Source organism: Globicephala melas, chromosome 5 (genome assembly GCF_963455315.2).
Source record: "Globicephala melas chromosome 5, mGloMel1.2, whole genome shotgun sequence".
NCBI lineage: Eukaryota > Metazoa > Chordata > Mammalia > Artiodactyla > Delphinidae > Globicephala > Globicephala melas.
The window spans coordinates 37491839-37513808 of record NC_083318.1 but is presented as its reverse complement, the minus strand read 5'-3'; the positions used below and the strand labels follow the sequence as shown (position 1 = coordinate 37513808).

The window sequence follows — 21970 nt, the reverse complement described above, 5'->3', positions numbered from 1 at the left end:
TGAGGAGGGAAACAAGGTGAAGCCCAGACCCATGTTCATGAACTTGCTGCATCTGCCCCGAAGTCAGCAGGGTGGGCTGGAATACCACGGTGGCCCACCCTGACCACTCCCTCCTTGGCCACACCAGACGCTGCCACAGGACTGCACACCAGGTTTTGCAATCCTGTCAGTCATCCTCCAGTGGTTTCTGTGAGTCCTGGCTGCACTCCTAGGCTGTGGGCTCCCCTGGGTGCAGGGGCGGTTGCATCCTCGTGTCCTGCAGCCTTCCTCCTTCCCCTCTCCCTCCTTTTCTGCTCTCCGCCACTCTTCTGCATGGCAGCCCACCTCTCTTCACACGTGCACTTGGAACCATTTCTTTTAGCAACCTTCACTTTCTCACACATTGGACCGCCTGTTTCTAAAACCCATCACTGTGTCCCAATCTTTATCTCTACAGCCTGTACAGCCACCTGTCCTGGGCAGATCTTACAAAAGCAACTCACGTCTGCCCCTTTACTTGCAGCCCCTTAGGGATAAGGAACACAGTGCTCTGAGCAGCCCTTTTCCAAGGATGGTGCACTGGACAGAGATGGAATGTGTCGTATACGTGGACGTGCCTCATTTTAAGTAAAAAGCACTTTGTAAAAATCTGATCTCATGAAAGTAGATTTGGGAGTGATTATTCACACGCACAAAGAAAGCCTCACTGTGACAAACAACTGGGACAATGCTTCTAATGTACCAGCATTCCAAACGCACTCAATAACTGTGGCTGTTAGTCATACTGTCGTCATTGCCATGATTTTGTGTTAATAACACTTCTCTGGGCTTGAGACAGGCCAGAAACAAGGAAAAGGACTACCTTCACCACTGCGGTCTTTTAAGAGACCAGAAACAGAACAGAAGCAGGACCCTGGTAATTAACAGGAAGAAATGGCTATTCATTAGGTTTTCACGTCACTGGACACACGGCACTGGCATGAGATATCCCAGCTGCTGCCACTTCCTCCAGAAGAAATCAATCTCTTTACTTAGCAAACAGAGGATCTGGATGAATAATCCACCATTTCCACTCATTTTTAAAAATTAGTCTATATATTTTGTTCCAAAGAAAGTCTTCACTTTCTCACACCCAGTAGGTGGGACAGAATGTTTTCCTGCTCAAAGAAATGCCTCACAGCCCGTACCAAGACCCAAAAACTTTCTCTGGAAAACCTCAGTGCCCAGAATTCCACAGGGTGGCTCTTTCTCAGAGCCCCAGACTTCTAAGACCATCACAGAAGCCAGGGCAGAGCTAAGTCAAACCTGTTTTTCCAGCTAGGATTCCAGGGAAATCCTCAGTCCCTGCTGGGGCTGAAGGTACTTCCCTTGGCATTATGGCCTCCTGGGGTACTTTGGGGATAATTAGGCTCTTGCTTCTTCGATAAACTGCAGCTCATTCACAGGGATAGACAGTGCTTTGCACACAGCTTTCACTCGACCTCTCCCAGCTCCTCCCTGAGAGGTGGCCAGTATTCTTATTTTACTGATGAGGAAACCGGGACTCAGAAAGGCGAAGGTAACAGAGCCGAGACATCAAGCCAAGACTTCCAGGGTCAGCACCACTTCCGTCATCCACATAGCTCACTTGAATAGTTATGTTATTATGGGGTAACTTGCTGAGTGTCTAAACAGCCACCCCCTTTACTGAACACCTACTATGTGCTCCCCTACACTGCCTCATTTGCTCCAGCTCTACCTGGTGTCTAATGGACATCTCAGCTGTAACCCGTCCACAAGAGGAATCCTGGTTCTGCATCCCCACCCTTACTCCTCCTCCTGTCTTCCCAGTCTTGGGAAATGGCACGACCATTCACCCATTGACTGGGGTCCCAGGGCTTAGAGTCTTCCTGGAAAGAGGGAGAGAGAGAGGAGGGAAGAGTGAGGAAGAACAGGGTGGGGGAGGGAGAGAGGAAGGAAGGGAGAAAGGAGAGAGGGAGAGAGGAAGGAAGGATGAGGGGAGGGCAGGAGAGAGAAAAAGAGGAAGGAGGGAGAGAGGGAGGGAGGGCGAGAGAAAGGAAAGGAGGGAGGAGGGGGAGGATGGAACAGGGAGGAGTAACACAGAAAGGAAGGGATGGATGAGGAGAGAAGAAGAAGAGAAGAAAGAAGAAAAGAAGGATGGAGTAGGAAGGAAGTGAGGGAAAGACCAAGGAAGGATCCTGCCACTACAGGAAAGCATAGGTCAAAAGCCTCTGTATGCAATATTTTTTTAGCCCGTTTAAGTCAACAACCTCAAAATAACATTTTATTCTTGTTTGCTTGTTTGCTGTGACACTGGATTCACTGCCATTTATAGGGTCACAAAACCACGAACCTCCCTGAAACAACTACTTTCAGAGCAGGAATCTGGGCCACGCTGCAGTTGTGTGCAGTTTTTCCAAAGGCAAGATGAGCAGTCCCTGAGCCTAAGAAACCTAAAATCTCATCCAGATGACAAGGCTTATATCCACTAGTCATAAGACAAGGCAGAAATTGACAAGTGCCAAAGATCTCTACACAGAGAGAGCTGTGGCAGCCCATGGGAGTGAGGAGTAATTCCTGCCAGGTGTGTAGAGAAGGTGTCCTTGGGGCAGACCTTTGAAGGGAGTGTGGGTGGGAGGGAGAGTGACTGTGTGCTGGGCGCCCACCCTGTACCCAGCAGTCACTGGTCCTACACGTGTGATTCCCATTCTACACATGCTGAAACTAGGGGAGTGGGAAGACTAAATAACGTGCCCAAGAGCATGCAAGGAAAATGACAGCCACACTCTGAGATTTAAATTCAGATCGAGCATGAGAATTCAAGCAGAGACCTGTGATGTGTCTGGACCACACAGAGTGAAATGTACCCGGCCCCTCCCAGGAAGATTTCTCAGGCACCCGCTTTCTCCACAGACTCCCCACCACCTCTTCCCTTTGACCTGCATCATGTCTATCTCCCTTCCAACAGTGCAAGGTCCTTGAGGAGAGAAGGGTTCCTGTCTTGACAACGTTTCAATCAATGTGTTGTGGGTACCTAGCAAGTGCTTCTATGCCCCGCTGCCTGAACATTTATCCACTCATTGATTACATCATTCATCTCAACCGCATTTTCTTAGCACCCACTCTATGCCAGGCCCTGAGTTGGCTCTAGGACGAAGAGATGAGCATCTTAGAGTTCCCCCAGTGTGGTGGAGGGGACAGAAGTGTCAACAAGAAGCACAGTGCCTTCCCAGGGCGCAGTGAGGGGTGAAGGAGTGCAGTCAGAACCCCAAAGGGTGAGAGAGGGGGTCTGAAAAGCATCACTGGGGAGCACGGGGTGGGGCCTGAGCCCTATCTCCTAAAGCAAGGCAGGTGGGAGGCATTCCAGGAAGAGGGAACAGAATATGCAAAGGCAGATAAGCATGAAATATTGTGATGGGAACTAAAAGTCTTTGAGACTGGAGCACAGAATGCAGGCCAAGGGGAGGATTAAACTAAAGAGGCATCTGAGCTCAGATCTTAGCGGGCCTTGAATGCCAGGATAAGGAGTGTGGCCTCCATCATGGGGTCCGTGGAACCATGGCAGGGCTTTAAACAAGGAAAGATGTGAATAGGTTTGTGTAACCGTAGTTCCAACGATGGCATGTAAGGCAAGAGCCTGAAGGCGGAGAGAGGAGACTATGGCAATAATCCAGCCTTAAGAAAGAGAGAGAAGGGAAGGTGGGCGGAGGCGGGCAGAAAAGATGTGCAGGAAGATGGAGGCAGAAAAAGACTAAAGGAGAGAAGTCAGAGGAGGAAAGGGCACAGAGCTGCTGTCGGGCTGCGGCTAGCGGGCGAGCAGGCTGGGTTCGCTGGGCACTCACCCGCCGGCCGGCTCGCTGCTTCGGGGACTCACCGCGGAGCCAGCGCGCGCCGGCGTGCGTGTCCTTGAGGCGGCGGTGCGCGGAGCTGCGGCCCACGTACCACAGCATCCAGAGCAGCTGCAGCAGCATGAGCGCCGTGAGGAAGCACAGCAGGTCGCTCTTGCCCACGCCCGAGGCGTGCACGGCCCAGGCCAGCAGGAACAGCAGCCCCGCCACGAACACGTTCAGCCCATACTGGCTGCTCAGCGCCTCCGCCAGCTTCTGCGGGAAGCTGGCGCGGATGGCGCCCCGACGAGGGGCCGGGGACTCCGGGGACTCCGGGGGCCCCGGGGCCGGGAGCTGGGGCGGCGGGCAGGCTGCGTGTCCCGACGAGCCCCTGTCCGGGCTGCTCCGAAACGCCTGGGGAGAGGCAGGCGCCCCCTGGCCCTCGGGCATCATTGAGGGACCCGCACTGAGTCTAGTCCCGGGGGCGGCTGCGACCCGGGCCCCACCCGCTGCCCCTGTCTTCTGCCCTAGCCCCGACGCCCTCTGCCAAACAGCCCGCTGTCCTGATCACCCTCGGACGCCTGATCTCCCGCCTTCTGCCCCCTACCCTCGGTCAAGGTACCCACCCGATCCACTTACCACCTTCCCCCCCCGCCCCCCGCCGACCCGGGCTGACCCCGGCTTCTTCGCGCTCCCCAATTCGCACCGCCCACCTTCTCTCCCTCCTCAATGTCCGGGGCAACACTTCCGCCCACTCTGGACCCACGCGGGCCGCTCCCCGCCCCTGGTGCCTCGGCCTGGGGCCAACCCTGTCCCGATGGCCGCGCGTCCTCCCGCTCCCCGACCCGCGCGCCCGGACCCGCCCGCTATCCTCAGCTCTGTCCCCTGAGCCGATGACGGATGACAGGTGCCTCCCACCGGCTCCCAGAGGTGGGATGGCGGGCAAGGTGTCGCCCTGAGCCGGCCCGAGGGTGTGGGCGCGGAGGCGTGGCCGCGGCGGAGCGGCGCGTCTAGGGCCCCGCGGGTGAGTGCGCTCCTCTGGTGCCCCGGAGCGTCTCCGTAGCGGACCACGGAGGTCTAGGTGAGCCCGGACGAACGCGTCCGTGTGCATGAGTGTCTGCCTGTCCTCGTCTCTGCGTATTTCTACGGTCTGTTTTCTCTGTTGCGTGTTGCTGTGTCTCTCTGGAGGTCAGTCTTTGGGTGTGTCTGGTTGGGTCGGGGAGGATGGGAGGGGGTGGCAGCCCCTGTCCCTAGATCTATGAATAGGGGGAGAGGGTGTCCTTTTCGTTTGTGTCTATGTTTGTCTGTCCGTCTGGTGTACCTGGGTGTCTGCCAGGAGATGCCCAGATGCGGACAAGACAGAAGCCACCTTCCAAGAAAAGAGAACATCTCTCTCCCTCCTCCAAGGGAATGGGGAGCTACTTCTAGACTGAGCTGAGCTGGGGCTGGGGGCTGGCAAGAATCCTCCCTGGAGCCGGGGGAACCGGAGCATCTCCCTCTGCTCCCCCAGGCCCCCCAAGCTGACCTGGTCCGCCAGAGTGCCCCTCTCAGGAGGTCTTAAGGGCTGGCGTGGCTGAGATCAGGGCTGGAGCGGGAAGCTGGGAGGGAGCTGCTGGGGGATGGAGCCCAGGAAAGGGCAGGCAGGGCTCACAGCGAGCCCCTTGTGCAGTAGCATAGGGCCCAGCATTCAGGAGACACCCTTTCCCCCTTGGTTTAACATCCTGCTGTTGCCGTTCTGAAATCCTTAATTTTTGAACAGGGGGACCCACATTTTCATTTTTGCAGTGGATCCAGCAAATTACTTAGCTGGTTCTGATTGCCAGAAGGTCCTGGCTGTGAGGGAGCCCTGGGCTGGGAGGGAGTCAACCTGAGGACTTGCCATCATTCACTTTGTTCATTCATTTATGTGGTCAACACTCATTTATACTACACTGAATCATTTCAGGCTCTGTTCTAGGTGCCAGGAATTCAGTTATGAAAGACTGCCCTCACGGAGCTGACATTCTGGTGGAGACACACTCAATGGATAACTATTTAACTCGCTGAGAAGCTATAGAGTATCAAACATGAGACTCAGCCCTGCCTTCCAGGAGCCCTAGGGCGGGAGGGTTGGGCAAGCCCTGAGTCTGCCAAGAAGGGTGAGAGGTTCCCGGAGGAGGCACCAACTGTACAGTTGCTTTTGTGGGGTTTTTTTTAACATCTTAATTGGAGTGTAACTGCTTTACAATGGTGTGTTAGTTTCTGCTTAATAACAAAGTGAATCAGCTATACATGTACATATATCCCCATATCTCCTCCCTCTTGCGTCTCCCTCCCACCCTCCCTATCCCACCACCTGTACACTTTTTTTTTTTTTTTTTGTGGTACGCGGGCCTCTCACTGCTGTGGCCTCTCCCATTGCGGAGCACAGGCTCCGGACGCGCAGGTTCAGCGGCCATGGCTCACGGGCCCAGCCGCTCCGCGGCATGTGGGATCATCCCAGACCGGGGCACGAACCCATGCCCCCTGCATCAGCAGGCGGACTCTCAACCACTGCGCCACCAGGGAAGCCCTCATTGTAGTTTTGATTTGCATTTCTCTAATGATTAGTGATGTTGAGCATTCTTTCATGTTTGTTGGCAGTCTGTATATCTTCTTTGGAGAAATGTCTATTTAGGTCTTCTGCCCATTTTTGGATTGGGTTGTTTTTTTGTTATTGAGCTGCATGAGCTGCTTATAAATTTTCGAGATTAATCCTTTGTCAGTTCCTTCATTTGCAAATATTTTCTCCCATTCTGAGGGTTGTCTTTTTATCTTGTTTATGGTTTCCTTTGCTGTGCAAAAGCCGTGAAGTTTCGTTAGGTCCCATTTGTTTATTTTTGTTTTTATTTCCATTTCTCTAGGAGGTGGGTCAAAAAGGATCTTGCTGTGATTTATCTCATAGAGTGTTCTGCCTATGTTTTCCTCTAAGAGTTTGATAGTTTCTGGCCTTACATTTAGGTCTTTAATCCATTTTGAGCTTACTTTTGTGTATGGTGTTAGGGAGTGATCTAATCTCATACTTTTAAATGTACCTGTCCAGTTTTCCCAGCACCACTTATTGAAGAGGCTGTCTTTTCTCCACTGTACATTCCTGCCTCCTTTATCAAAGATAAGGTGACCATATGTGCGTGGGTTTATCTCTGGGCTTTCTATCCATTGATCTATCTTTCTGTTTTTGTGCCAGTACCATACTGTCTTGATTACTGCAGCTTTGTAGTATAGTCTGAAGTCAGGAAGCCTGATTCCTCCAGCTCCGATTTTCATTCTCAAGATTGCTTTGGCTATTCGGGGTCTTTTGTGTTTCCATACAAATTGTGAATTTTTTGTTCTAGTTCTGTGAAAAATGCCAGTGGTAGTTTGATAGGGATTGCATTGAATCTGTAGATTGCTTTGGGTAGTAGAGTCATTTTCACAATGTTGATTCTTCCAATCCAAGAACATGGTATATCTCTCCATCTATTTGTATCATATTTAATTTCTTTCATCAGTGTCCTATAATTTTCTGCATACAGGTCTTTTGTCTCCTTAGGTAGGTTTATTCTTAGGTATTTTATGCTTTTTGTCTGATGAGGCACCTTTTATTGATTTAGATGATGAGATCCGGGAGCTCGAGCCTGAACCTGATGCTGTAATGGGATGAAACTTCAGTGATTCCTGGAAGATAAATGACTTTTGCATGTGGAAGGAATCTAGAGAATTTATGAACAGAGATTAGACTGTGGCAATTTTCACTTTTCTTTTTTTTTATTGAAGTATAGTTGATTTACAATGTTAGTTTCTATTGTACAGCAAAGTGAATCTCATATATATATATATAATTCTTTTTCATATTCTTTTCCTTAGGGTTTATACAAGATATTGAATATAGCTCCTTGTGCTATACAGTAGGCTTTGTTGTTTATCTATTTTACATAGTGTGTACCTGTTAATCCCAAACTCCTAATTTATTCCTCCCCCATCCCCATTCCCCTTTGGTAACCGTATATTTGTTTTCTATGTCTGTCTGTTTTTGTTTTGTAAATAAGTTCATTTGTATCATATTTTAGATTCCACACATAAGTGATATCATATGACATTGATATTTGTCTTTTTCTGACTTACTTCACTTAGTATGATAATCTCTAGGTCCATCCATGTTGCTGCAAACGGCATTATCTCATTCTTTTTTATGGCTGAGCAGTATTCCATTGTATTTATACACATCTTCTTTATCCATTCGTCTGTTGATGGACATTTAGGTTGCTTCCATGACTTGGCTGTTGTGAATAGTGATGCTATGAGCACTGGGGTGCATGTACCTTTTAGAATTCAAGTTTTCTCAGGATATATGCCCAGGAGTGGGATTGCTGGATCATATGGCAACTCTATTTTTAGTTTTTTAAGGAAACTCCCTACTGCTCTCCACAGTGGCTGCTAGACTATGGCAATTTTAAAACACGACCTCCAAATTTTTTGGTACTCCTCCTTTAGGATGGGGCAAAGCCATGTCCCCCTCCCCTTAAATAGGGGATCTGTGACTGCTTGACCAGTAGCATAGGATGGAAGTGACACTCAGCTCCTGAGCCCACACTTTAAGCAGTAGCTTCCTTTTCCTGTCTCTAGGAACACCGTGGTAGGTGGAGTAATGGCCCCAAAGATGTACACACCCTACTCCCTGGAACCTATAAATATGTTGTTACCTGGCAAAAGGAACACTGAAATGAAGTAAGGATTTTAAAACACGGAGATGATGTTGGGTGGCCCAGGTGGGTGGGCCCAATGTATTCACACAGACCCTTAGGAGTGAAGGAGGCAGCAGAAGAGTGGGTCAGAGCAATGTGGCAATGGAAGAAGAGGCAGGAGAATTTCCAAGTGTAAGAGGGATGTGTTGACCCACTGTCCTAGGCTTTGAAGATGGAGGAAGAAAGCTACACGAGCAAGAAATGCACGTGGCTGGCGTCTCCAAGCTGAGAACGGCCCTCAGCTGCCAGCCAGCTGGGAAATGGGGATCTCAGTCCTTCAGCTGCAAGGGACTGAATTCTGCCAACAGCCTGAAAGAACAAGGACATGGATTCTCCCCTAAGAGCCTCCAGAAAGGGATGCAGCCCTGCTGAGAGCCATATTAGACTTCTAACCAAGGAACCGTGAGATAATCAAGTTCTGTCATTTTTAGCGCTATTGGTGGCAATCTGTTACAGCAGCAACAGAAAACTAATGTAAAAGCTCACCCTTGAATCCCAGCTACTATGCCATGAGGACACCTAAGCTGCCCATGAAGATGTCCAGGCGGAGTGAAATTGGGGGCCAGCACCATCTCACCAACCACAAGGGAACCACCTTGGAAGTGGACCGTCCAGTCCCAGTTGAGTCACCCCATACATAACAAGCTGTTCCTATCAATTCCTGCTCAAATTTCAGATTCCTGAGCAAAATAAAGGGTGGTGGTTGTCCTAAGGCACTTAGTTTTGGCGTGGTTTGTTATGCAGTGATAGGTGATAACCGGGACATACAGACAGATGCACGTGGAAGTCAGCCCAGGGTATGAGAAGGAATCCCAGGTTTTGTGGCGGCACCATGACAGGGGTGGAGGGATTACAAGGAGTCCTGCTGGTCCTGAGAGACAGTGGGGATCAGGCTGCGGGCTGGGCGCACAGGAGCAAGGGAAGCAGTGAGCTGAGTGAACTCCAGGATCCACTCCTACCCGAGTGTGGGCTGGGGAGGGACCAAGTTCCTGACATCCTTTTGGACCCTATTTTTATACATAGAGGAACATTACACACACTCTTTTGCGTCCATACGTCCTAATACAATTTCTTTTTAATGAGGAACACAATTGGATATCATAAGCCTGGAGAATTCTTCGGTGGAGTTTTGCTGTAAAGGGGACCCAAAAAGTGGTTAATAACTGGAGAAGCTTGAGGGAGCCCTATGTTGGGTGTTTGTTTGAAGATGGTAAACAGTACAACACATTTGTATGTGGACAGGAATGATGCATCTCAAGGCATCACGAATATACCCAAAGTGAGGTATAAGGTTTGCCAAAGCTACAGCTCTACCAAAAGCTAGTTGCTCACATTGCTTTAGAAATAAAATAGCTACACATTACATTTCTGCTGAATTGGGACAATCCCATTCCTCAACTTCAAAACTGAATCTGAGAGACTTAGAAGAGATCTTTGTGGCCTTTTTAGGAATAATTTACTCTTCTGTTCAACTCCCAATCTTCCCTTGACCCGGAGCCTGCAATTTGGCTTCTTTCAAATTAGTCCTTGTGTATGCGAAATATTCCTGATTGTTATTTATTTTTATGAATTCTATGTAAACATTTCTTAAAATCTACCAAGCTCTTTCGCATCTCAAGAAACACTGAGCTGAATCAAAGTCTTTAAATATTTTTAAGTGAAGGGCAGTTATCCTAACTGTGGCCACGGAAGAGGGCATCTATTAACCCCTATTACCTAGGACCACCCCGCCCTACCGCCCCAAATGATTCTACTTATAAAGATGTGGCTCTTAGCTTTTCCCTCGATTCCCTTCCAATGTATTTCTCTTTTGCTTAAGCATAGCCAGAGACCTTTTCTTGTTATTGTTGTATAAAACCAAAGAGCCCTGAGACAGCCAGGATGTTAAATGCTATAAAGTCTCCTAGAAAGACCACTGCCTCCCAAGCTAGGTCCCAGACACAGATTTGGAGGGAGCCTCCATCTGGTTTTTACCCTAGGGAGCTAAGTTCGATTCTGCTATCGCTGTGTTCCCTGACAATTCGAACATTCTAGCTTCTGCAGAGACATCTCTGCCCAAAGGGATTGGAACAGGATAGTTCTGGAACGAGGCTGAACGTTAGAATCACCTGGAGGACTCTTCACGAGACAGCCTTGTCACGAGCTGCAATGGGAACCTCTGAGCAGCAGGCCTGAAGCAACCAGTGTGCAACCCAGGTGGAAGACTCGGTCTTGACACTTGGGATTGTCAGTCAGGGACATTTTTAAGAGCACACACTTGCTTCTACCGTATCCCTGACTTTCATGATAAACATTCACAACAGTTAGTTCCGTTATTCGTTACTATTCTGAGTGGATGCTCCTCCCACAGGCTTGTTTAGAAGCAGCAACAACACTGCTTGACACAGTTTTTATTTAATAATTATAACAAGGGCTTCCCTGGTAGCGCAATGGTTGAGAATCTGCCTGCCAATAAAGGGGACACGGGTTCGAGCTCTGGTCTGGGAGGATCCCACATGCCGCAGAGCAACTGGGCCCGTGAGCCACAACTACTGAGCCTGCACGTCTGGAGCCTATGCTCCGCAACGAGAGAGGACGCAATAGCGAGAGGCCCGCGCACCGTGATGAAGAGTGGCCCCCGCTCGCCGCAACTAGAGAAAGCCCTCGCACAGAAACAGAGACCCAACACAGCCCAAGATAAATAAGTAAATAAATAAATTTATTTTAGAAAATAATAATTATAACAATAGGAAAAGACCCACAAATAATCTGCACAGCACTTATTTAATGGGCACAGGGACCAGTCATGATTCTGTTTAAACAAATTTATTCAGATGTCTCTTTGTAACAGGATCATCTCCTTACCACCCTAGCTATACCACAGTATCAGCACTTGGCTAACTGGGTTCTAATGACTGTATTACACGGAAAATCCCAGCCTTAGGTTTCTAACCAAGTATCAACAGTAAAACTACGTTGCAAGAAAAGAAAAATGGAAGGAAGGGAGGGAGGGAAGGAAAGATTTCTTGCAGAATCTGCCCAAAGACTCTGTGGGAGTTGTCACGGGGGGGTACGTCCCTTGCCCCGCACCAAGTTCCCTCCGGAGGGTCTGAATCAGTGCTCCCTCTAATCCTACCTCCTGGGTTTGCAACCTCCGCCTTGCACTAGACCCTCACATCACTGACTGACTTGGCCACCTGATTCTGACCTTCGCCTGACTTTGCTCCTTACTTTAAATGACTCTCTCTACACACCCTCACACGCATATGTACACAAACTGAGCTTGATTCTGTTTACCGATCATGCCTGCCTCTTCCCATTCCTGCTCTTTGATCTACTTTGTCTTTCATTCCCTCTCCATTACCATTTATTGAGTGAGCACCTACTGTGTGCCAGGCACTGTAGTAGGTGTCTCATAAACATTATTCTTATCACCCACAACCCAACAACACAGATAATGTTCCTGCCTCACAGCTGGAGAAAGACTAACTGCTGCTCAAGGTCAAGATTAACTACTACTGCAGGGTGTGATCCGAGCCAGACACAAGTGTTGACTGAAACATATCATCACCTGAAGTCCCTTGTGGGTGGGGAGCGCAGAAACCAACATAAGGTACTTAAAATGTCACAGTGCTTACGATGTTTAGGTTTAATGTAAACATATTTGCATCTGAAAGTGCAAATACTGTCTTGCATTGGTCTTTGAAAAGCAGAGTAGCCTTCTCTAAAAAGAAGCCTTATTTCTATAGTGAAAGTGCTAATAGCTGAAGACAGAAACAATTCCAAAGTTTGTATTAACAAAACCCACAAGAAAGTTATAGAAATACTTTATTTAAATATTAAGAAAAAAATTACACGCACTTAAGATGATTAAAAGTTCATATGTTAAACAAATGCTAAAAACCCTGTAATTTACACAGTGATAAATCTTAAGTGATGGGAAAACACAAAATCCTTTCAACTGGTCCTCCTCCTTACAAAGCTATTATAAAAACGGTATTATTAGGAATTGCTGAAGTTGTGTTAAAGGCACATGACACTATCATTCCTCTATATACACACCCAGTCATCTCAACCACTGAACTGCTCACCCTTAAATGGAAGAGTGAACAACTTCTCTGAACTATCGGGAGTACATTATGCATCTCTAATGAAAATTCATTTAAATTTTTACACCAACAATTTCTCCAATGATCCAAACAGATTAACACTGCAAATTAGTTATTTCTGTCTTGAATAGAATATTTCTACTTTGAATCTGAAAAATTCGATAATGAGTTTAGGAATATACAAATGAAATATAATTTATTCTGATTTCAACTACAGAGCTATAAAGTTACAATTCTTCCAAGGAAACCATTCACTTCATAGATGCAAAAACACACTGTAGCTTTTCCATTATGTCTGCGGTGCTTTCAGCTAGCAGGATATTAATCATTCACTTTAAACTGACATGCCCTTACACCTGAAAGAAAACCCAAGCGAGACATTCTATCTCAGGCTGTTGGATTTAATATTAAAAATTTTAGCACAGTTCAATCTCCCTGCCTACAACATTCTCTGGCTCTCTGTTACCAATTAAACGTTGATGTCGGCAGTAAGTCAAAAGCTCCTGAACACGTGGAAAAACTCAATACGGAACAGCCAGAGATTCAAAGCAGACAGGGTCAGATGAGGGAATGCTCTCGTGGCGACAGGTCAACAGGGACAGAGGACATACTGTGAGAGTCCAAACGGTCCTAGACACAGCACAACGTGTGGAGGGGACTCTGCACATCAGCATGTGTGTGCTAGCAGCTATTTTCAGACTAGCAACAATGAGAGGACATCCATTTCTTCTTTATCTGGTTATAGGGACTTTCCTTTAAAACTCCAAAGGGAGAACATGCTGTCTGTGAGCTGAAATGTCAGTTTTCTTTTGCACCCCAATAATTGAGTGCATTAACTTTTTCTTCTCTGGGCCTCAGTTTTCCAAGTTTACTTCTCTGGGTCTCAGTTTTCAAGTTTACAAGTAAGTAAACTGACATATGGAATAGATTTTCTCCAAGTTCTAACGTAAGCAACATGAAGAGAGGGACCGTCTGTCTTTTTCACCATGTCCCTAAGCATGTACAGTGAGTACTCTGAACACATACTTATTCAATAAATGAGTTATCTGACAATTAGCAAATAGACCCCACCGTGAAGGCAGCAGGCCCAGGGACACGGTGGTCTCTGGGGAAGCAGAAATTCTATAAATAACATGGAAGGGAAAGGCTGGTGTGCCATCCATCAGATTTTTATGAGGCAGCCAGGACAGTTAGAAAACAGATTTTTCTTCTCAACTGGGTAAAATTGCCCATTCTTCCCATATTCCCATTAACTAAGAACAATCTAGCCAATAGTCATCAGTATAGAAGTAGATGGAAGTTTACTGCAATAGAAAATGAATCAATGTGTGAACTTATCCATATTGGAAGGTGCAAATACTCTCTTCATGAGATCTTGGAAGGTCAGGGTGCCTTCTCTAAAAAGTAGTCACTTAGAACAAAATTATGCAAATGGAAAGGGATCACAGTCCCTTCTACCTCAGAGTTCAATGGATGAACAACTCTCGTGTAAACATGACTGAAATAATTTACTAGTCCGTTACTGCTATGTCCACTGAAAATTATCATGAAAGACTTTTTCAAATGCATTCATTATTAGAAATACCATTCCAGAAATCTTACCTTTAGAAATCATCCAAGGAGTGAGATCAACATTACAACCCCCATAAACTGGGTAAACAACAGCAGTGGAGTGAAAAATGACCACACATGCCATAAAGCAACATTGAAGCTGAAAAGAAAAGGACAAAATAGCCACACAGTTCACAACTATAGCTATACTCTACACAACTATATTCTACTGCAGAATCTAGATTTAAAGGACTCACTTTTACCCGGTTTGGGAAAGTTCATTCAGCCTGTAACTTTCTATATATAAATCATGCTTCTCAGATATGTGACTTAGCCAATATTGGAAATATCACAATTTCTTCACAAAGTACTCAGAACTGGAATCACTAAAGCTCCTCTAACGAGAGCTGGCCTGGCTTAACAGACACTTCAGTCTCTTAACATTAGTATCTGTAAAGGAACACGAAATAAAATGACTACAGCCTGCTTTTACGATCTCACACACTACCAAACTATAATGGTTAAAAAAAAAAAAAAAAAAAAGACGGTTAAAGTATTTTTCTGCTAGAAACAGAATGAAAAAGTAATCATTTATAAGCTGCTATTAAACTTTCCATTGAGAAAAATACTATTCCTGTCACCAGGTAAGAATAACACACTTTCTAAGTGCAATGATTTTTATGAACTGAATTTTTAACAGCAGAAGTTAATAAAGGAAAATTATAGTCAATTAAATAAGTGTTTCAGATAATTAATGACTAACATAATATTTTGAGAAGTAGACATTTAAATAGCTATAATCCTACTGTTCTAAAACATACAATAATATTTCCGGGGGTGACATTAGCCTTATAAGAAATTGTAAAATAAGACAACTGTCTACACTCGTCACCGAAGGGTTAATAAAAAACTGCATCACAATGCAATATATGTCAAACACCCATAAACTTCAACTACAGAAAATACATAATAGAAAAAATACATTTAAACTGAATATGTACAAAGGTGTGTGGTTTTCCCCAAATTAAAATGCAATTAATATAAAGAGAGGGAAAAAACCTAAAAGCCCATACACAATGTTCAGTGTAGTTTTCTCTCTGGTTGGCAGGATCATGAGATTTACTTCCTTTGTGTTTTTCTGTAATTTACAGATTTTTCTTTAATGAGCAAGTTATAAAATACTTTTATAAACATAAAAAAAACTTTTCATTGAGAACCTCTTAGCTTATGAAAAATGATGTTAATTGTGGCATTATTTATAACAGCGAAAGAATAAAAAAACAGGGAGCTGGTTAAATAAATCATGATATGTCCATGCAGTGATAATGATGTAACTGTTAAAAAGAATGAGACACATCTGTATGTACTGGTATGGAAGAATTCCAAACTCAATTTAAAAAAAAAAAAAAGATCACTCTGGAAAACAGTTTGGCACTATTTACTAGAGTTGGAGGTCTGCATACCCGATGAGCCAACGATTTCCCTTCTAGAGATATGTATATATGTATGCATGTACATATACATCCAACAGAAGCACGCACAGGCACACAAGACATACACAAGAATGTTCTTAACAGCATCACTCATAATAACCCCAAACTGGAAACAATCCAAATGCGATCAACAGCAGAACAGATAAACTGGGAGTTGGTTATAAGATGGAATGCTGAACAGCAATGAAAACGAGCAACTGTTATGCACAATATGGACGAATCATACATAATGTTGCATGTAAACAGTCAAATGGAAAAGAATACATACTATATGAACCCATTTCTATAAGAGATGCAAAAGAAAGCAGTTACCATGAAGGTGGGGACACTGTTTACCTGCGGGCAGGAATGAAGGTACAGTGACTGGGAGGGGGCATGGAAGGGGTTAGAGGGGGCCGGCACAGATCTTTCTCGTTAGGGTTACACCAAGGCTCACTACATGATAATTCAGCTGTATATTTTAGATTCTTCCACTTTTATGTCTGTATTATACTTCACAATGAAAATGATTTAGAAAGCAAAATGCAATATATATATATATATATATATATATATAGCATGTCACCATTTGTATTTTAAATAACTAAATATATAAGTAAAGAAAGACACTACTGAAAAGGGAATCAAGAAGACTGTTTTCCCATCATTCCCTTTTTTTTTCCCTCTTGAATTTTGTACCATGTACATCATTACCTGATCAAAAAAATTTTCATTCTAAAGGTAACTTACCAAATTCCTGCTACAATAAAAGTAGCAGTTGTAATAGGTATCAACGTTGGATACTTGATATCATAATCTTCAATTCCACAATACCATTCCAGATAGACTATGCAGTAAAATGCAATCGATAAGCTAACAAGCAACAAGGTACCGCCAAACAGAAACCAACTGTAGAGACAAAAATAATACCCTTCTATTATCCTCTTTTACATCCTCTGCAGCCTAATAGTAAATAATCTTTTTTGACACATCTGAAATGTGACATAGGCTCATATCGTTGCTGGCTTACCATACCAATGGCAGTGATCCCATTTTTGACAGTGCATGTATCTGACAAAGGTTTTGTAAGTTTACCTTTGAATACAGGTGATTTGAATTTTGAGTCCTGTCCCATAACACAGGGCCTACCAGCCAGGTATGACTCAGCCCTGCCACTAGAGAAAGGAAGCATCTTAACTTACTGAATCAGAATTTCTATGCCTATCTTAGGACAGATGTTATTTGCAATTTTGCTCCAGACTGTGTGCAGCATACCTTGGGTCTAGACAATATAAACTACTTTTAAAGGCTCTTCAGATACCTGAAGCTGACTAGAAATTCAGTGATTGTTAAGCAAATATGTACACAAAAATAAAGTGGTTTAAAAAAAAAAGTGCTAATTGACAGCACTTAACAAATCAGGTATCTTAACATTAATAGACTAAATATCTATTTCTAAGAAGAATATCAACTGGAGAAGGGGCAGAGGGACCCACAGTTACTCAATCCCAGCTTGCAGAAAGTCTAGATCTAATAGGAGATGGGTAGGTAAAGATGAGAGTGAGACACACAAAAGGATGAAAAAGTAAGACTTTAAACACACACACACTTTCATAAACTAACTGACAAAAAAGGACGTTTTCTTTAAACATACAGGAAAGCGAGCGGCTTTCTGGTTGTTTCTGAAGTGTTGAGTGTGAGAGTAATAAAGATTTCAACAGATACCATCAACTCCTCCAAGTTAAGCTGGGTTTCTTGAAATACTGAATATCAATTTGGAAGGAGTTAATTCATATTGCCTCTCGTAAAAGATTTCTAAATGAAACCCTCCTATTTCTAGAATATCTCCAGTCCTCCCTCAAGGGCCAATGGCTTTTTGCTCCTTCCAACTCCACAGAAGACTTGGCTCAGTGTGTGTGAGAAAAAGCTCATCAGCCCCTTCCTTCCAGCCCCTGCTGGTCATGGGAGGAGGCCAGATTTGGAAAATCAGAGGAATGAACCCTTTTCGAGAAAGCAGAAGGCAGCCTGCACGGACTGCCTCTGGGTAGCGCCCTCCCGCCACAGCTGCCCCAACTCCCCGCTGCTTACCGAGGCCTCAGCAAGAACGCAACACGACTCTACTCAAAATCCTCAGCCTTCGGCCATGCGTTTCTGTCTCTTTTCCTCTAAGATGACACTTCTTTGAGGACAGCCCTATGACTCCCACTTTCTTTTCATGCCCCCCAGTCCTGGTCCGGAGGCTGAGTCCAGGCTCTGTCACACACCACCGGTGGGCTACTGTGTGCCGCTACTCCTGTGGGCGCCCCAAACACCTTACAGTGTAGTGAGTTACTCCTTACCTCACCATCTCCTTTAACTACTAAGAATACTTTGTATTCTCATATACGAGGATACATAGGACACAAATGGACAAATCCTGTCATCTCTCCTGAAACCTCAAAAAGGCCTACCTCCTGAGGCTGGCCTGGACTGGGTGCCCCTTCTAGGTGCACTCATGGCATCCCGCACATACCCTCGCACACGCAAACAGTACGCACCACATGACTTACTCATCTATCACAGCCTAAAATGAGCTGGTGGAGGGTGAGAAATGTGCCTTGTTCATCACTGTGACCATAACTGGATACATCTCAGGCTCTCATGAGATATTTCATGAACGAAGCAGCAGGTGCTACTGATGGTGTCTGAAACAACCATCTCTTCTTTTCCCAGCCTAAGTTCTAGACCAATTGAAAGACACAAAGAAACCAAACTGATAAAGACCAACTGTCAGCTTCTTTACTGATATAGCTATGAAAAGAAGACAGCTTTGGTGAATGGTGACAACATGCTTCCTCACACTGAAACCCAGAAAGAGACAGACTTCCCCACTGGGTTTCAAGTCACAGTGAAAACCTAGAGACCTTCTCATGTCAGGGTCGCCCCATAAAACAATGGTGCAGAAAAGCAGCCCAGAATCTGTGCTTCCCATGGGCAGCTGGCTCCCAAGAGGAAGAAGGTGCTGAGCTACATGCCTGGTTCTTCATCCCAAACCCTTTCAGGAGGTCTAGCACCTCCCAGGGAAGAAGCCAGTGAGGGGAAGGGCCAGAAGATGGGAGTGTTTAGGGAAAGCTCCTGCTTGTGGAAATAAGGAAGGGGAACAAGCTCTCTCCCTGCCACAGTTTACATAACACCGCCCCCCCACCCCCCGCCTGCTTTCCCCGGACCACCTGCTCCCTCACTCTCCTCAGGCGCCCCTCCAGCAGTCACTGCTCTTCCTGAGGGCCTCTGCGGGAGAGACTGTGTGTCCCCCAACCCCCAACGATATCACCGGATCAAACAGTCCCGTCTGCACCTTTCTAGCCCCGCTGGTACTTCCAAACAATTACACTTGCACTTTAAGCAAATCACCCCTCTCGATGCCAGCTCCGATGCTCACCAACACCTCTCCCTCTTTTTCTGTTATCTAGAGGCCTCCAGAACACTCTCCAATGCCCAGTGAGGACTCAGGAGTGTGATGAACAACCTTCCCCTCCATGTCAACTCCTAGATTTTATACTAAAGAGATTTCAATCCTCATGAACGATGGACTATTTGACATCCTGCCTCAAAGCTCCTGACTCCTCCCACCAGTGACCTCAACTCTAATTCAATCACAGCCTGTACATGTGGTTACCTTGTTGGCTGTAACTATTCTCTGAAAACGAGCTCTGAGACCCAATTCCCACCCACCACAATTCTCATTCCCTCCTCCCAATGCTCTTGTACTTGATCTTCTTAAAGACCTTCAGTCATTCTCTCTGCATGGTTTACAAAAGGATTAGGTCCTTCTTAAATTCACTACCGTCCTCATCCTACAAAACACCTGTGCTGAGAAAGCCCACTGAAATAATTTCCAGCCTCACCCACTCTGCGGTACGTGCCCAGAACACACACTCTCTTTTTCAACTCTGCGTCACCAGCACCTCCAACACCATGCCCGGCAGAAAGTAGGTGCCTACTAAGCGTTTGAAGAAGTCGGCTCACAAAATGTGAAAAATAAAACAAGTGTGTTTAACTTACGAAGCAATAAAGTTTTCTTACCTGCTGGTGTGAAAGTTTTCTTTAACGGTTTGAAAGAAATCAACATAATAGGTCACAGCAATGGATGCCAAAATCCAGAATCCAGAATGGATATTAAGTCTTGGAAGAGGTTTCTCCTTTTTCTCAACAGGTGTAGAGGTTTCTGCAAGTAACAGAGAGTTCAACTTATGAAGTAACCATTAACGTCACAGGAAAAATTATACCTTTTTTTTGGCCACGCCGTGCCACTTACAGGATCTTAGTTCTCCGACCAGGGGCTGAACCTGCTCCCTCGGCAGTGAAAGCGCGGAGTCCTAACTACTGGACTGCCAGGGAATTCCTCTTTTTTTTTTAAATTACACCTATTTTAAGTCAAATAAAATAATTTCCTAGAGCTTTCTAAGAACCACATTCTCTCCCATGATAGTACCAATTTCTTCTGTAAAACCACCGAAATAGGTTTATATTTTTAGAAATAATTAATAGGAGCCTGCCATGAAACCTGTCCAATATAGTCAACTTGTTTTGCTGCTAAATGAGTTTTGCAACCAAATTTATTTATATAGTCTTTTGGAAAGAATAATGCCATCTGGTAGTGTAGGAATTTTAATGCTATGCTTCACATGTAGTCTAGGAAAGTCATTAGTCCTGTTAATTAAGAAAAATGCAAGTGGCAAACATTAGAACACAAAATGGACTTGATTTTCCAAAAACACTACTTACAACTACATATTTTAATTTTTTAAACAAACACAACCTTTTGAGGCAGCTCAAAAGTGGAAAGGGCACACTGGAGGTCCAGTCCCAACATGGTACTTGTCTTAGACAGGTGATGGACAAGTCAAATTCCTTCCATTTGGGACCCAATCTGAAAGAATGGGTCAAATGGGGTCTAACAAGTTCCCCATGTGACTGACATGCCCTCTCTATCAGTTCATGTGAGAACCACTAGTATGTAGCCAAGGTTCCCGAGCTTTTAGCTGACCATCAGAATTCCTGGGAAGCTTATTCATAATACAAATTCTGCGAGACACCCTCAAAATTTATAAACCAGCATGCCTGCGCATGTTGTTTTCTGCGTTTACTTTTTAAAAGTAATAAATACACAAGATTTACAACATACAGGACAAAAAGATCTAAGGTGAAATCGCTCTCTTTATCCTTAACCCCAGTTCCCCAGCCCCAAAGCAGCTACCAGTAATAACGTCTACTGAATTCTTGCATGTTCTATGCATCTACAGGTGAACACACACCGCATGTTATCTGGTTTGAACACAAATGGTGGCATACCATACGTTGTTCTCCGCCTCCCTTTGAAAAGCATCCACATTGGTTCATAAAAGTCTGCCTGCCGTGTCATGTATAAACAGCCAAGTGTATTTAACCAGCTCCCTGCTGACAGACAATTTGATGTTTCCAGTCGTTCGCTATTACAAGCAAAGCTGAGATTAAAGACTTTGCACACACGCCCTTGTATACTGCTACGAGTACGCTCCTTTGTTAGGTTCTTAGAAATACAATCTGTGGATATTTTTTATTTTAATGGATATGGCCAAACCGGTGTTAAACGAGCTCTCCTGGGAATCCTGAAGACCAAGATGCGCAGGGCTACCTGATCTCTAAGGGTCTTTTACGACAGTAAATACCCGACTTGCAAAACTACTTGGTAAGCCTTGAAAAAACGAAACCCTGTCCCTCCTGACTGGGTAGGGCTGCGAGAGGCCCGCGGGGCCGGCCGTGTCCGGCGCCTCGCCTCTGGGAACCTCTGCGCGACTCGGAGCGCGCCACGGGGGGTGCCTCACCCGGCCCGGCGTAGCCCTCGCGGTCCTGCTGGACCACCACGTCCCGCGGGAACAGGTATCTCCGCCGAAGTCTCTCCCGAGCCTGTAGAGCGTCCATCTTAGCACCGCCCAGAAACTGGGCGGTAGTGACGTCAAGCCCACCGGAACTTCCGGCCTCGGTTCGCCGGAGGAGGGAGGGATTTCCTTTTGTGAAGAGGAGAGGCTGTGTTGTTTTCGCAGTTTTAGTTCGTGAGAACGTACGGAGGGTTAGGCTTTGCTGTCTCAGTGCTCAAATCCGGAAACATGATTTGAATTTCAAAATATTTATCCTTCCCCGTCTAGAGATATCCAGTTTGTTCCGAACTACGGAAGCCCAGAAGGGTCAAGCTTACCGATGCCGGCGAATGCGCGCGAGTGGGTGTGCTAGGCCCTACGGGGGCACTTCGTTGCTTTTGTGCTCTGCGTCCTGAACCCTGTGGCTCCGGTATG

At 45.7% G+C, this 21970-nt stretch overlaps 2 protein-coding genes and 1 pseudogene across 3 annotated transcripts in view; 1 reads left to right on the top strand and 2 right to left on the bottom strand.

The window, feature by feature from the left end:
• Positions 1–4364, bottom strand: part of OTOP1 (otopetrin 1) — a 42333-nt gene extending 37969 nt beyond the window's left edge. Inside the window, exon 1 of the mRNA XM_030864212.2 lies at positions 3854–4364. Within this exon, the coding sequence (XP_030720072.1) occupies positions 3854–4259 (406 nt within the window). The 5' untranslated portion in view covers positions 4260–4364. The remainder of the gene's footprint in view (positions 1–3853) is intronic.
• TMEM128 (transmembrane protein 128) overlaps positions 1–21633 on the bottom strand; it is a 30215-nt gene extending 8582 nt beyond the window's left edge. Inside the window, exons 1-5 of one of the 2 annotated variants that reach the window (XM_030864209.2) lie at positions 21503–21633; positions 19722–19863; positions 16410–16568; positions 14239–14347; positions 12339–12992 (exon numbers count right to left, since the gene is read on the bottom strand). In XM_030864209.2, coding sequence (XP_030720069.1) covers positions 14248–14347; positions 16410–16568; positions 19722–19863; positions 21503–21599 — 498 coding nt within the window. In that variant the 5' untranslated portion in view covers positions 21600–21633 and the 3' untranslated portion in view covers positions 12339–12992; positions 14239–14247. Of the gene's footprint in view, positions 1–12338; positions 12993–14238; positions 14348–16409; positions 16569–19721; positions 19864–21502 lie in introns of those variants that run through there. The other variant, XM_030864210.2, reaches the window with a different exon arrangement.
• LOC115857085 (transmembrane protein 126A pseudogene) lies at positions 16697–16994 on the top strand (annotated as a pseudogene).
• Positions 21634–21970: the final 337 nt, after the last annotated feature.